Source organism: Hemiscyllium ocellatum, chromosome 20 (assembly GCF_020745735.1).
Source record: "Hemiscyllium ocellatum isolate sHemOce1 chromosome 20, sHemOce1.pat.X.cur, whole genome shotgun sequence".
In the NCBI taxonomy this organism is placed as follows: Eukaryota; Metazoa; Chordata; class Chondrichthyes; order Orectolobiformes; family Hemiscylliidae; genus Hemiscyllium; species Hemiscyllium ocellatum.
In genome coordinates this window covers 33213683-33229482 of record NC_083420.1, presented here as the reverse complement: position 1 = coordinate 33229482, position 15800 = coordinate 33213683, and the positions used below count along the sequence as shown (strand labels likewise).

General features: G+C 40.2%; 1 protein-coding gene across 2 annotated transcripts in view; it reads left to right on the top strand.

Annotated features, from left to right (window-relative positions):
• The first annotated feature begins 355 nt into the window (after nt 1-355).
• The window catches only part of top3a (DNA topoisomerase III alpha), a 40966-nt gene continuing 25521 nt past the window's right edge, over nt 356-15800 (top strand). The window contains exons 1-6 of one of the 2 annotated variants that reach the window (XM_060840712.1): nt 356-662; nt 9622-9681; nt 10947-11020; nt 11370-11445; nt 11777-11885; nt 12531-12674. In XM_060840712.1, coding sequence (XP_060696695.1) covers nt 525-662; nt 9622-9681; nt 10947-11020; nt 11370-11445; nt 11777-11885; nt 12531-12674 — 601 coding nt within the window. In that variant the 5' untranslated portion in view covers nt 356-524. The remainder of the gene's footprint in view (nt 663-9621; nt 9682-10946; nt 11021-11369; nt 11446-11776; nt 11886-12530; nt 12675-15800) is intronic. The other variant, XM_060840714.1, reaches the window with a different exon arrangement.

The window sequence follows — 15800 nt, the reverse complement described above, 5'->3', positions numbered from 1 at the left end:
TTTTCTTTCAGTCCCTTGTCATCAGCATGATTACGACATTTTCCTAGATGGTATCAGTTGTGAAAAAGGGTCGCTGGCGTTGAACACACTGTCTCCACAAACGTTACCAGAACTGATGCGTTTCTTCAGTAGATATCTGCTTTGTCTCAGATTTCGAGCATCCGCAGTTCTTTTTAATCAAGGAGTGACAGATTAAACAAACATCGTGATGAGGTACATCTCTATGACATGAAACACGTAAGAATAATATTTTTTTAAAGAACCAAAGGTTTGTGTATGGTATAAATCCGAACCTTAAAATAAAAACGGTATAATCATGCTACACATCTGGCAGCACTGAGACAAGAACAACTTTCAAACTTGCGACAGTTGGAACCGTTAACGTCCAGATGAGCGTGCGGCTCCGCTCGCCTCGCGCTGTAACGCATGCGCCTGGTGGGTATCGGGAATGGCGCTAAGTCGGTGCTGGAGGGCGCCATCGTGATGGGATCCGTGCCGGCGACTATGCCTCAGTCCAGCTCGGTATGAAATCGGTGTTGACCAGGACGATGAGCAGCGCGGTGGGGCGGCTGCTACAGGCTCGCCAAGTTTTGTGTGTCGCTGAGAAAAACGACGCGGCCAAAAGCATCGCGGAGATCATGTCGGGCGGTCGCTTCCGAAGGGTAAGGGGGATAAACACTAACATGTTCCGTGAAATACGTCCCCTGTCACATGTCACATTCACCGTCCATGAAAAGGCTTCGTAACTATCATTATAAATCAAAGAAATGCGGATGCTGGAGATCTGAAACAAAAAAAAATTGCTGGAGGAACTCCCCAGGTGTGACAGTATCGGTGGAGAGAGAAACAAGAGTCAACGTTTCGAGTCCAGTGACTCTACTTCAGGCCTGCTGGTTTCTCCAAGGAGAAAGTGAAGTCTGCAGATGCTGGAGATCCGAGCTGAAAATGTGTTGCTGGAAAAGCGCAGCAGGTCAGGCAGCATCCAAGGAGCAGGAGAATCGACGTTTTGGGCATAAGGGCTTAGGGCTTATGCCCGAAACGTCGAATTTCCTGTTCCTTGGATGCTGCCTGACCTGCTGCGCTTTTCCAGAACACATTTTCAGCTCACTGATGGTTTGTTTCTCCAGCCAATTTCTGTTTTTGTTACAAAGCATCTGTTCTGGCCCATTACGAAGTCCTGGTTTCGGATATAGCACCTCCTTTGATCTAAGTTTGTGTTGTGTTTTGTCCTTTGAAGTTAGACTGTGGAAACTCAGGAGGGTAAAGTACTGTACGGTATCAAACCTGTCTCGAAGCAATCCTGATTTGTATTTATCACCTGCCAGCTTTTCAAAATCCTTTGAAATCGAGTGACTCTTCAGTTTACCACTAAGAATAACTTCTACATAGTTGTGATTTGGAAATGCTGGTGTTGGACTGGGATATACAAAGTTAAAAATCACCCAACACCAAGGTTATAGTCCAACAGGTTTAATTGGAAGCACGAGTTTTCGGAGTACTGCTCCTTCATCAGGTGGTTGTGGAGTACACAGTTGTAAGACAGAATTTAGAGTAAAAGTTTACAGTAAAAGGTTACATTCTTACAGGTGTGTATTCCACAACCACCTGATGAAGGAGCAACACTCTGAAAGCTAGTGCTTCAATTAACCTGTTGGACTATAACCTGGTGTTGTGTGATTTTTAATTCTGAATAATTAATATTAAATAATTGTCCCTGTCATTTTGCTATATTTCACCAATTCCATCACCTCGTCTGCTCTCCGATGCAGTTCATTCTTCTCGTGCTCACCAAAATGTCAATTCTGATTAAGTTGGTCACAGTTAAAAATCACACAACACCAGCTTATAGTCCAACAGGTTTATTGGGGAGCATTAGCTTTCAGAGTGCTGCTCCTATATCAGGTAGCTGTGAATCAGGATCATTAGACACAGAATTTAGAGCGAAAGATTACAGTGCCATGCAACTGAAACAATATATCAAACAAACCGAGATTGCTGTTAAGTCTTCCATATTTTTGAATGGGTTGCAGGTTTCCGTTCATTAACATGTAAATCCCAGAACTACTACTAAATCACATTCTCAAGATAACTTGTGGTATTTTTTTTTAAAAGTGATATCTTAAGTCAAACAAAAGTGCGAGATTAGAGTCTCTCTGTATCCCAATCTTGAGTCAGACTGGTTCTATTTTCAAAGTAAGAATTTACAAAATGTATCATGGATTGACTGCCTGCAGATTGTATGCTTTTTGAACAAAATTGAATGTCTCTGCAAATACAATTATGCAAATGTGTGTGTGCGTGCATGAGAGTGTGTGTGTGTGTATGTGTGTGTGCATGAGTATAACGGAGTATAAGCCTGTGAGAGGGTCTGCGTGAGAGTGTGTATGTGTGAGTATATCAAGGTCCCGGTTGAGGCCATCCTCATGAGTACCGCACTTAGCTACAAGCCTCTGCTTGGCCATTCTGCATTGTTGCATATACCGAAGTCTGCCTTGGAGGATGTTAACCAAGGCTGAATGTCCCTGACGGCTGAAGTGTTCCCTGTCTAGAAATTGTTGTGTGCTGAATTTGCAGACACATTCTGTTTTGCTTAAAAAGCATATAATCTGCAGGCAGTCAATCCATGTAGCATTTTATGAATTCCTACTTTGGAAATGGAACCAGTCTGATTCAAGATTGGGTTACAGACAGACTCTCACACTGCTACTGCATTGTCTGCACTTAAGTTATACCTTAAGCTATCTTGGAATGTGACTTAAAAGAAGTTTGGGCTTTACATATTAATGAACCGAAACCTGCAGCCCATTCTAAAATATGGAAGACTTCACAAAAATCTAGGTCTGTTCAATGTATCGTTTCAATCGCATGACACTGTAACCTTTTGCCATAACTTCTGCGTCTTATGACCCTGCCCCACAGCCAGCTGATGAAGGAGCCATGGTCTGAAAGCTAGTGCTTCCAAATAAACCTGTTGGACTATAACTTGGTGTTGTGTGATTTTCAACTTTGTTCACCCCAGTCCGCCTCCATATCATGACTAAGTTGGTAGTATCCTTGTCTCTGAGTCTCAGGAGTCTGGGTTTGAGTCTCATTTGTCGAACAGATAAATCAAGGCTGACAATACTGAAGGAGTCTGCACTGTTGAGAGTTCCATGTTGTCTTTTATGTTTGGTATTAAATGGAGACTTTATCTGGTTAACTGATGGATGTATTTATAAATAGCACTATTTCGAAGGGCAGTAGGTTAATTAAATTCATCCTGGTGACCTGGCCAATATTTATCATTACGAAAACAATGTATCTGCTGATTAATACTGTGGGAGGATGCTTTGCAAAATTTAGCTGCTACATTTCTGAGATTATTACTACTCTTAAAACATGCTTAAATGGCTGAAAAAGTGGTTTTGGTTGTTGTGAAAAAGCACAGTATAAATGTTGGTCTTAATTTTGTGTCATGTCATTTGTCCCATGACATCCCAACACTCTTATCAATCCTCTTCCAAATCTTCCAGAAATTATTTGGCTCTGTCAACCTCTTGCATGTGTTTTCCAGGAATGCTCTCACTTCACTGCTGCTGCCATTGCTATACAGTATTTGGTATTTGCACATCCACCAAACACTCCCGTCTTCCAAATGCCTCACATTTCTCTGTATACCTGGGAACCACTCCCCAACAAATGTGCCCTTAAACTGAATAATCCAAACAGACAGAGTATTATAGATTAGGTAGAATTAGAGCAAGAAGGATGAATTCAAATCTAAATTAGGCTTGTTGTACTTGTACATTAATGCACAAAATGTAGTAAATTTAATGAGAGGCAGACATATGGTGATAACAAGATGAATTGTTGCAGCTGGTTCTGGGAAATGGATTGCTTAAGATCTCTGCAGGGAACATTTAGAGGATAATTACAATTAGCCTCTGTCTTATGATAAATCTATGGAAAATGTTATAAAGCTTAAGTCGTGTATTGTGCATTTAAGAGAGAGAATGCTATCCTGAACTGAGAGTTTACAACCACCTGATGGAAGTACCAAAGTGTGCTGGAAAATTGAAAATATGTAACATTTGGCTGTGAAATGGATTACCTGAGTTTTGGTTCCTGTTTTGACGACAATGTGAAAAACCCAATCTAGTTTGGTTTAATGTTGGCAAAACAATAAATTCGATGAGGCGATCCGATGTTGGGGATATAAGAATGTGGACATTTTGAAAACTAGCATGTTTTGAGAAGATTTGTAGCTCAGGTTGAGGTTCTGGATGTAGGTTTGCTCGCTGAGCTGGAAGATTATTTTTCAGACGTTTCATCACCATCAGTGAGCCTCCAGATGAAGGTAACATCATTAATGAGCTTCATTTGGAGACTCACTGATGGTGTTACCTAGTGTGGTGACATAACGTCTGAAAACCAACCTTTCAGCTCAGTGAGCAAACCTACATTCATTTTGAAAATTGGTCAGAGAGCAACTGCTGCAGAGAGCGAAACTGAAGAGCTAATTACCCATCTAGTATGTTGCTCTCAAAGAAATTAGAAAACACTTTACATCAAAGATTCCCTTTCATGTGAAACATACTCACAATAACAAGAAGGAAGATGACCCAAGAAGATCTGCAACTGGAAAAGTGAAGACACAGAAGAACTCAGAGACTGTATAGTTTTGAAATTAAGTTGTTGTAATTTTATTAAGTGTCTTATTGGAACAGCATATTGTGATAGAGTTGGAGGCAGATCATAAGTAGTGAAGAGAAAGGGGTGCTTAGAGTTGTGAATACTTGTTTAATGTTCACTTTTAGTTTAAAAAAATTGATGTTATTTTCTTTGAACAGTGGCTTTTGGAAGTTCTGTGTCACATATATTTTAACAGATTATGAGGCGAGGTGAGCTTTTCTGGGTGTTTGGTTGAATTAACAGAGGGGTTCACCTGTGTTGTAACAAAAAGAGCAACAGACAAGTAAAAAAAAACTTGACCAGTGGGTGGCTAATTTGAGTCGTGTAAATTTGCATGAAAAATGGCAAGCAAAACTGTGGACAATGGTCTGGTTTTAATGAGATAATGGTTAGAGTTGTGGGATCATGTTCAAATAACAACTGAAATCAATGAGTGGTGAAAATAGATTTTATTCAGCCATCACAGCACAATTTTGAGGCAGCAATAGAATCCCGAAATACAATTCGTGCAAGAGCCCCTCATACATAGTTCTTACATATATTAAAATTCTATTAGTATTGTGTTGTATTTTGTATCTAGCATATACAGGTTTGAAGAGCTTCTGTTTTGGGAAACAGGGGATTGGTTAAAACGTGCTAAATGCTAGCTGCTACTTTTGATGGAATGTTTATCCGATCTGCTTGCATAAATTAAGAGGTGTTCGTCCTTTTGTCTTTTAAAATTAGTAATTGTTATTAAAAATAATAGGTCTATGTGCTCTAAATAAGTTTGAAATTGTACGAATACTTAATAAAAGAATAAAAAAAAATAAACTGATTACTGCAGCTGGGTTGTGAGATTTATTTACAATTTGCCTGTATGAGTTTTATTCATTCATGCAATTTCATGGAAGCGCTGTTTTGTCAGTTACTTACTTTCTTAAAGAGATAATGACCCAGTTACAAGGTATTTAACAGGTACTTACTAATTGGGGAATCTATTCAGGTTCAGGAGATGGTGGTAAAGGCTGATTAATATTATATGTTTTGGAGGTGCTGGTGTTGGGCTGGGGTGTACAAAGTTAAAAATTACACAAAACCAGGTTACAACCCAACAGGTTTATTCAGAAGTACTAGCTTTTGGAGCGCTGCTCCTTCATCAAGTAGTTGTGGAGTATAAGATTGAAGGACACAGAATTTATAGCAAAAGTTTACAGTGATATACTGAAAAAGACCTGGATTGTTTAAGTGTCTCATCTTTTAGAATGGGTGTGCTGGTTTCAATTATTTCATATGTAAATCCCAGAACTTCCTTAATGTTACAATCTGAAGTGAACTTAAAAATAGATGCAGTGTTGGCCCAGACAATGCATTGAAGGTGTGAGGTCCCCTTGGTGAGGCTGTCTGCGCTCCAATGTTCAGACTGATTCTAATCTAAAAAAGGGATTAACAGAATCTTACATGGATTCCTGCAGTTTTTGAGCAAAATAAAATGTAATTCTACAAGTACAAATTCACCCCGCAAATTTATGTGTGCACATGTGCATGTGGGTATGTTCCCTATGGGCCCACATCCCACGTACAATGTGCTAGAGAGTTATCGTTGTCCAGTATTACCATAGCTGTGAATATGATGCACTCTTGTTCAGGAAGAGTACAAGGATAAATTCAGCAGTTCACTTAGCCTGAATAGAGAGGATGCCTTTGGAAAAGGTAAATTGTGACAGCATTAAAAGTCACTTGACCAAGTTTGTTAAGGTAGATTGTGTTTAATTAATTTAATTAAGCTTTGAGGATATGGAGAGGTTAGGTGAGAGTAAATACTAAACAAAAAAAAACCAAAGAACTGCGGATACTGGAAATTAGAAACAAAAACCAAAATTGCTGGAAAAGCTCCGCTTCCGTGGAGAGAAAGCAGGGTTAACTTTTTGAATCAATTGTCTTTTCATCAGAACTGATTCTAGCTAGGCAGAGGTTGATATATGTGTTGAAAACGAGAGGTTGGGGGAGGGGAAGGAATAAACGATACATGGAGATGGAGTTCAGAGAGAGAGAGAAGAACGTCTGAGCAGACTTAAAGAATGGGTAACAGTCAGTCTGAGAGAATGGATAACTGCTAATGTGGACAATGAGTTGTTTGTGATTGTAGTCCATATGATGATAAAATGTACCAGTTTCTTCATCTCTCCTCCCCCCACCTTATGTCAGATCCAACCCTCCAGCTCGGCACCACCCTATTGAAATCTCTTGCTCCTCAGATGCTGCCTGACCTGCTCTTCTGTTCTAGTGCCACACTTTTCGACTCTGATCACCAGCATCTGCAGTCATCATTTTTTCCATGTGATGATAAGGCCTGGTGTACGGGGGTTGTGGTAAAAGATATGGTGTACTGCAGGGAGTGTACACATCACTGTTATACTTTATTTATGGCATAAATTACTCAGGCTGTAAAATTATTGAACTCAACATTGAGCCTAGAAAGCTGCAGAATTTCCAAGCAGAAACTGAGGAGGAGTTCTTTTAGCCTGTGCTGAGTTTTGCTGGAGCATTGCAGCAAGCCAAAGACAGAGAGATGTTGGCTGAGGAACACACTGGTATGTTGAAATGGCAGGCAATTGGAAGGTCAGGATCATTTTTGCGGACAGAACATGGGTGTTCTGCAAAAACAGTTGCCTGGTCTGCCCTTTGTCTTCCTATTGTGACCTGTGAATAGAATAGACTAGATTGAGTGAAGTGCAAGTATATTTCTGCTTCACCTGGAAAGTATGTTTGGGGCCTTGGATAGTGAAGAGGGAAAGAAGCAAATGAGCAGGTGTTACACCTTCTGTGATTGCATGGGAAGGTGCCATGGGGGTGTGGGGAGATGTTCAAGGAGAATTGGATGGAAGTCCTGGAGGGAATGGTCCCTGTGGAAGGCTGACAAGAGAGGGTAAGGAATATTTGTTTGGTAATGGCATCTGCCACCAAAGAGTCACTGGATCTGAAATGTTAATTTTGCTTCTCTCGACAGATGCTGCCAGACCTCCTGAATTTTTTGAGCAATTTCTGTTTTTGTTGTAGATGAGGATAATGCAGTACATCTGGTGTACTTGATCTTCCAAGAAGCATGTGATTAAATACTCCTTAATTGGCTTGACAGCAGGTTAAAACCCATTGAGTGACACATTGGGGGGGGGGGGGAAGAAAATGACTGGATGACAAGAAACAGAGTAACATTGAACAGTAGCTTTCAGGCAAGTGGAAGGGGTACCCCATGGGTTGGTACAAAGGCTGCTAATATGTATTAATGACTTAGACTTTGTTATATTGTTGTCCTGTTTGCTTATCCCCGCATCAGTCAAAACAAACAGTCAGATGCAGTATGGCTTGACCTCCTTCATCTTTATTCCGGGCTCTGGAGGGAAAGAGAACGATCGCCAATGTGCACAGAGACATGAGTTCTCGGTCTTCTCTGGAACAGCAGATTCATAAGGAATATATAGTTACTTACAGGGAACAGCTTCCAAAAAAGGCAATATCTATATTGATTGGGTGACCGTTAAAATCAGCAAGCATCAACAGTAAAGATTAAGCCATCTGGTATTATACAATGAACGTTCTTAAGCTTGTTAACTGGCTTCACATAATGAATGCTTTTTCACCTCATTAACCCACTACCCTTACCTCCAGTACCTCATTGTTTACTGCAAGTTCTTATTTGATCCAAGTCACGCCACTTGAGCCTTTGTCTCACACAACCCAAAACATAACTCTTTCCCTACCTATTCATACTTTACACACTTTCTCAATATCAGAAACAATTTCCAAATTTTTAGAAAGCACAGAAGTTGGAAATATTATGATTAGAAATCAGGATGGTGATAAACTTCAAGAGGACGTTGACTAGTGGAATGATTGGATATGGGGAGATGAAATTTGATGCAAAGAAGTGCAAAGTGGTGCATTTTTTTTGTAGGTGAGTGTTGAGCGATAAAATAATAAGAGTGCAATTATAAAGAGGTGCGAAATAGAGAGATCTGGGGGTCGATGTGCACTCAAAAGTTGAAAGTGTCAGGGAAGATTGAGAACGTGGTTAAGCATGCATACCTGATCCTGAGCTTTATGAAGAGAGAATATGGTTCAAAAACCATGACATTGTAATGAACTTTTATACATATGACATTATGACTCGGTCATTTTGTTCTAGAGCCTGCTTCTTTGCTCAATAAGATCATGGCTGATCTGGTGACTCCACATTCCCACCTGTCCTTTATAATCTTACCCTCACCCACTTGATTAACTACTTTTGCCTTAAAATATTCAAGGAATTTGTTTCCACCACCTTTTGAACAAGAGAGTTCCAAAGATTTGAGCTTTAAAAATGTTGCTTTGGCCTCCACTTCAGTAATTCCCATTACATATATTTTTTCCCTTTAAGCTGAAGCTGTTACATTTTTGCTGCCCCCAGTGGATGTTTCTCCAGCAGGTATTGAAGTCTCATTCACTGCTTGTTGATTTGGCTAGTTGATTTATTCCCCATATTCAAGGTGGTCTGTTCACTAAACTGCATGTATTTTAAGTTAGTTGAAATGGTTCATGTGCTATTGACATAGGAGTTTGATATGTCAATTCATTATTATGGAGATTTTGCATAGTTGGGTGATCAGCTTTTGTGGTTGAATGAAGTGATATAAACAGGGCATTATTCGCATGTGATAGTTTTGATTGACTAGTCTTGCCTCATGGAAATACCATATTCCATTGGTCATTCACTTGTACAAAATTGTTGGGAAACCTTACCAAGGTCGATCATAAAACATTTATTATAGAGCAGCAAGGAAAGCATGGGCAATTCTTATCTGGCCAGGAGATACTCCAGTGTGTGTGGGCAAGTCCAGCACTGTGCTTTGATACTTTGGTATAGTTTAACTTCAGTTTAAGTGAATTTACCAATACTGTTTCTCATAATCCTCTTGTTTATACTTCAACTAGAGAGAAGGACTTTCAAAATTCAACAAGATATATGAGTATGACTATCATCTGATTGGTCAGGTATGTCTTCAGAATCATAAACTTTACTTAAAAGAACTTTAGCTGAATTTCTTTTTGTCTCATCCCTTCTTTTCTCACTGTGCTATCTGTTATGAGAGGTAGTGTTTGAGAGATTGCTGTCATGTCTCATAGTTTGACTGATCAGACACAAAGGAGTTACAGGGTGACTTGATGGGATTTGTATGTGGTGAATGCTTCAACTATTTCTGCCACACCATTTCCAAACTGCTCCTCATGCTAAAGTTTGGTAGGTACTACGAATGTGACACATGTAGTGAGTGTCTTACAGTCTGTACTGTTATACACCTGAAAGCCAAATGATGAAAGATCAAACTTGTGCCAACCTTAATACTTACTAATATTTTCTGCAAGAGTTATAGAGTCATAGAGATGTACAGCACGGAAACAGACCCTTCGTCCAACCCATTCATGCCGACCAGATATCCCAACCCAATCTAGTCCCACCTGTTAGCACCCGGCCCATATCCCTCCAAACCCTTCCTATTCATATACCCATCCAAATGCCTCTTAAATGTTTCAGTTGTACATGTGCACGTCTCTTCATTTAAGTTCCACAGTTTCAATCCATGCCAATTTGTAGGGGCACAAATGAATTTCCAATTAGTGCTTGCCACTTGCTCACAGTTGAACATACAGTATGCTGCTCCCCTTTGAGTGTAATAATTCCTGAAAACTCTTCAAAATGAAGGTTTTGGGCAATAGAAAGACCACTAGCAAACTCACATTTTTATTATTTAAGTGTACTGTTGTTTCAATAGATGTACGTTGCACCATAAAACTGACCTTCCCAAGCACTTAAGCTGTGAAAATTAGGGACGGTCTCTTTACATGCAAAAGTAGAATAGGGAGAGGGAAGTGTTACAGTTCTGTGAATTGCAAGTAGAATGTTTTTAAAACAAATGCCTGCTTTACTCAAAGAACTGACCATGAGAAGTGTAGTGCACTTCTTCGTCAAAATAGTATTGCTCCATAAGGCCAGATTCAAAAGCCTAATCCACTGATAGAGGGAAACAGACACCTTGCTGTTATCAGTTCCTGTTTCAGCTGAGTTTGTAATCATGATGATATAGTCATGATGATAATCTCATTAACTTTCGTAAGCAAGTAAGTGAAAAAGTATTTTTTCGTTCATTGTCTCTGTGCAAGAATGAGCCAGAAAAACTTAAAATGAAAACGCAAAAATATATCTAAAGCTTACTTGAGTTTTCCTCTTTCTGTCCCTTTTCTTCCCACCATAAATACAGAATGTTGCTATAGTAATGACCTCTGTCTCAGGTCACCTCCTTGAGTTGGAGTTCAAATCACCATTTCAGAAATGGTAAGTTTTTATTCAAATATAAATTCATGCTAAAACTCATTTAATTTCCAACTTCAGTCAACAGCCAGAGAGAGGGTTGATGCAGCATTAGATAAATGTGTCGCCTGTTTTCATAATCCACTGATCGGATGAACAGTATGAAAGTTGTAAACTACATGCCAATCTAAACTGATCTAGTTTGAACATTATATATAGAAAATATAATGGGAATTTTATTTATTCACTCAATTTCAGAAAAATATAAAAATCATTCTATCCTTGTTTTAAACAGAATTCAGAAAGATTTCAAGAATGTGTGTTGGGTAGTCTGGATGTTGCTCATTGAAGCTTTTGTTTTTGATATCTATAGGCACAGTTGTAATCCTGTGACTCTCTTTGATGCTGAGGTGGAGAAGTACTGCCCAGAAAACTATGTGGACATTAAGGTATAATGTTATAGGAAGGCTCAGGATCATATGCTACACATATGTTTTCTCTACATCTGACCAATGCTGTACATAGGTTTGGAGTTCTTGATGGGACAGTGTAGAGTGTGTTTTGCATTCTATCGGAGATACTGCATCTGCTTTAGCAGTGTTTCATGAGAAATATTTGAAAGAAAGAAGTGCTTTATTCAAGCCGCATTATCACTTTCATGATCAGAAAAATGAATAAAAAATATAAATTTCAAGTATTGAAGCTGTAAATGAAAAAGTGTTCTTTTACCAAGAATTAATCATGTTGCAGTTGACTTTTGGCTTCTGTTTTTTTTTATAGAGAACTCTGGAACGAGAGGTGAGGAAATGCCAGGCCCTGATCATTTGGACTGACTGTGATCGTGAAGGGGAAAACATTGGATTTGAAATCATTCATGTGTGTAAAGCAGGTATGTGTACATTGGCATACACAGCACTAGCCATGTGAATTGTACCTTTCAGTAATTACTAAGATTTTATACATAATGTTTTGATTTTTGAGTGGTGAGTGTAAAGAACTTTTGCTCTTTAGCTCAGGATGTTTGGATCTCTTTCGGCCAGGTAGTATTTGAAAGTGGACAACATTCTGATCTCTGCCAGCCCTACCCTAAACTAACCAACACAATGAAGAATGAGGACATATTGGCTATGTTGAGACTAGAAATTCCTGGCAATGGAACAGTGTGGTATAATGTGGTAATATCTGATCTGTGCCAGATCTCTCAACATTTATTTAGAAAATAACTGATGAAGTGACTGTATTAAGGAGCCCAGTTATAGTCTAGTGAGTGCAGCATTACTTGGTGTAGCCCTGAGGGCTACATATCAGAATGTTAGCATGTTGATGTTAGCTAGGATAGCATAGCAGTTAATGTTAAAGTGCCACTGAGGTGATGAGAAATCAACTGCTGATCTCTGCCAGGAAATTCTGGCATGCTGGCATCTAGCAAAGTCTGAGAGTGCATGAAGCTATGATTTTCTCCTGTTTTTCTTTTTAAAAACAGGTTATTGTCTTGTTGCATGTTGCTCAGAATTTCTTGTCTTTTCCTTGACAGTAAAGCCGAATCTACAAGTGCTGCGAGCTCGATTTTCTGAGATTACACCTCGCGCAATCAGACAAGCCTGTGAGAATCTGGTAGAACCTGATCAGAAAATAAGTGATGCTGTTGATGTAAGGCAGGAGCTGGATTTGAGAATAGGTAAGAGTCATAGAATCAGACAGATGTACAGCATGGAAACAGACACTTCAGTCCAACTTGTCCATGTCAACAGATATGCCAACCCAATCTAGTTCCACCTGCCAGCACCTGGCCCATATCTCTCCAAACCCTTCCTATTCACATTCCCATCCAGATGCCTTTTAAATGTTGCAATTATACTAGCCTCCACCATTTCCTCTGGCAGCTCATTCCATACACGTACCACCCTCTGTATGAAGCAGTTGCCCCCCAGGTCTCTATTATACCTTTCCCCTCTCACCATAAACCAATGCCCTCTAGTTCTGGACTCCCCCACGCCAGGGAAAAGACTTTGTCTATTTATCTTACCGATGCCCCTCATGATTTTGTAAACCTCCATAAGGTCACCCCTCAGCCTCCGATGCGCCAGGGGAAACAGCACCAGCCTATTCAACCTCTCCCTATAGTTCAAATCCTCCAACCCTGGCAACATCCTTGTAAATCTTTTCTGAACCCTTTCAAGTTTCACAACACCTTTCCGATCGGGAAGGAGCTCAGAATTGCATGCAATATTCCAACAGTGGCCTAACCAATGTCCTGTACAGCCGCAACATGACCTCTCAACTCCTGTACTCAATACTGACCAATAAAGGAAAGCATACCAAATGCCTTCTATACTATCCTATCTACCTGCGACTCCACTTGCAAGGAGCTATGAACCTGCACTCCAAGGTCTCTTTGTTCAGCAAAACTCTCTAGCACCTTACCATTAAGTGTATAAGTCTTGCTAAGATTTGCTTTCCCAAAATGCAGCAGCTCACATTTATCTAAATTAAACTCCATCTGCCATTTCTCAGTCCATTGACCCCTCTGATCAAGATCCCTTGTAATCTGAGGTAACCTTCTTTGCTGTCCATTACACCTCCAATTTTGGTGTCCTCAGCAAATTTACTAACTGTACCTCTTATGCTCACATCCACATCATTTATATAAATGACAAAAAGTAGTGGACTCAGCATCGATCCTTGTGGCCCTCCACCATCACCCTATGTCTTCTACCTTTGAGGCAGTTCTGAATTCAAATGGCGAGTTCTCCCTGTATTTCATGAGATCTAACCTTGCTCACCAGTCTCCCATGTGGAACCTTGTCGAGCGCCTTATGAAAGTCCATATAGATCATATCTACCACTCTGCCCTCATCAATCCTCTTTGTTACTTCTTCAAGAAACTCAATCAAGTTTGTGAGACATAATTTCCCACGCACAAAGCCATGTTGATGATCCCTAATCTGTCCTTGCCTTTCCAAATACATGCACATCCTGTTCCTCAGGATTCCCTCCAACAATTTGCCCACCACCGATGTCAGGCTCACTGGTCTATAGTTCCCTGACTTGTCCTTACCACCTTTCTTAAACAGTGACGCCATGTTAGCCAACGTTCAGTCTTCCGACACCTCACCTGTGACTATCGATGATACAAATATCTCAGTAAGAGGCCCAGCAATCACTTGCCTAGCTTCCCACAGAGTTCTAGGGTACACCTAGAGTCATAGAGATGTACAGCACGGAAACAGACCGTTCGATCCAACTTGTCCATGCTGACCAGATATCCAAACCCAATCTAGTCCCTCCTGCCAGCACCCGGCCTATATTCCGCCAAACCCTTCCTATTCATAGACCCATCCAGATGCCTTTGAAATGTTATAATTATACTAGCCTCCACCACTTGCCCTGGCAGCTCATTCCATACACGTACCACCCTCTGCATGAAAAAGGTGCCCCTTAGGTCTGTTTTATGTCTTTCCCCTCTCACTCTAAACCTTTGTCCTCCCCCACCCCATGGAAGAGATTTTGTCTATTTGTCTTATCCATGCTGACCAGATATCCCTCACAATTTTATAAACCTCTATAAGCTGTTGACCTTTGAAGTGCCCTATTCTCTCCCTAGTTACTCTTTTGTCATTAACATATTTGTAAAAAACCCTTTGGATTCACCTTATTCTATTTGCCAAAGCTACCTCATGCTCCATTTGTGCCCTCCTGATTTCCCTCTTTAGTGGAATCCTCCTGCCTCTATACTGTAAGGATTCATTCCATCTGTCTTGTCTACACCTGACATATGCTTCCTTCTTTTTCTGAACCAAACCCTCAATTTCTTTCGTCATCCAGCATTCCCTACGCCTACCAGCCTTTCCTTTTACCCTAACAGTAATGTAGTATCTCTGGACTCTCATTATCTCATTTCTGAAGGCTTCCCATTTTTCAGACATCCCTTTACCTGCAAACATCTGCCCCCAATCAGATTTTGAAAGTTCTTGCCCAATACCATCAAAGTTAGCCTTCCTCCAATTTAGAACTTCATCTTTTGAATCTGGTCTATCCTTTTCCATCGCTATTTTAAAACTAAAAGAATTATGGTCACTGGCCCCCAAATGCTCCCCCACTGACCCCTCAGTCACCTGCCCTGCTTTATTTCCCAAGAGTAGGTCAAGTTTTGCACCTTCTCCAGTAGGTATATGCGCATATTGAATCAGAAAATTTTCCTGTACATACTTAATAAATTGCACTCCATCTAAACCCTTAATACTGTGGCAGTCCCAGTCTATGTTTGGAAAGTTAAAATCCCCTACCATAACCACACTATTATTCTTACAGGTAACTGAGATCGCCTTACAAATCTGTTTCTCAGTTTTCCTCTTACTATTTAGGGGGTCTATAATACAATCCCAATCAGGCAATCAATCCTTTCTTACTTCTCCATTCCACCCAAATACTTTCTCTGGATGTATTTCTGGGAATATCCTCATCAGTACAGCTGTAATGCTATCCCTTATCAAAAACGCCACTCTCTCTGCTGTCTTGCTTCCCTTTCTGTCCTTCCTGTAGCATTTGTATCCTGGAACATTAAGCTGTCAGTCCTGTCCATCCCTGAGCCACGTTTCTGTAATTGCTATGATATCCCAGTCCCTTATTCCTAACCATGCCCTGAGTTCATCTGCCTTTACTGTTAGGCCTCTTGCATTGAAATAAATGGAGTTTAACTTATCAGTCCTACTTTGTTCTCTGCTTTGTCCCTGCCTGCCCTGACTGTTTGACTCGCCTTTGTTCTCAACTGTATCAGTCTCAGATTGAAATCTTTCCTCACTAT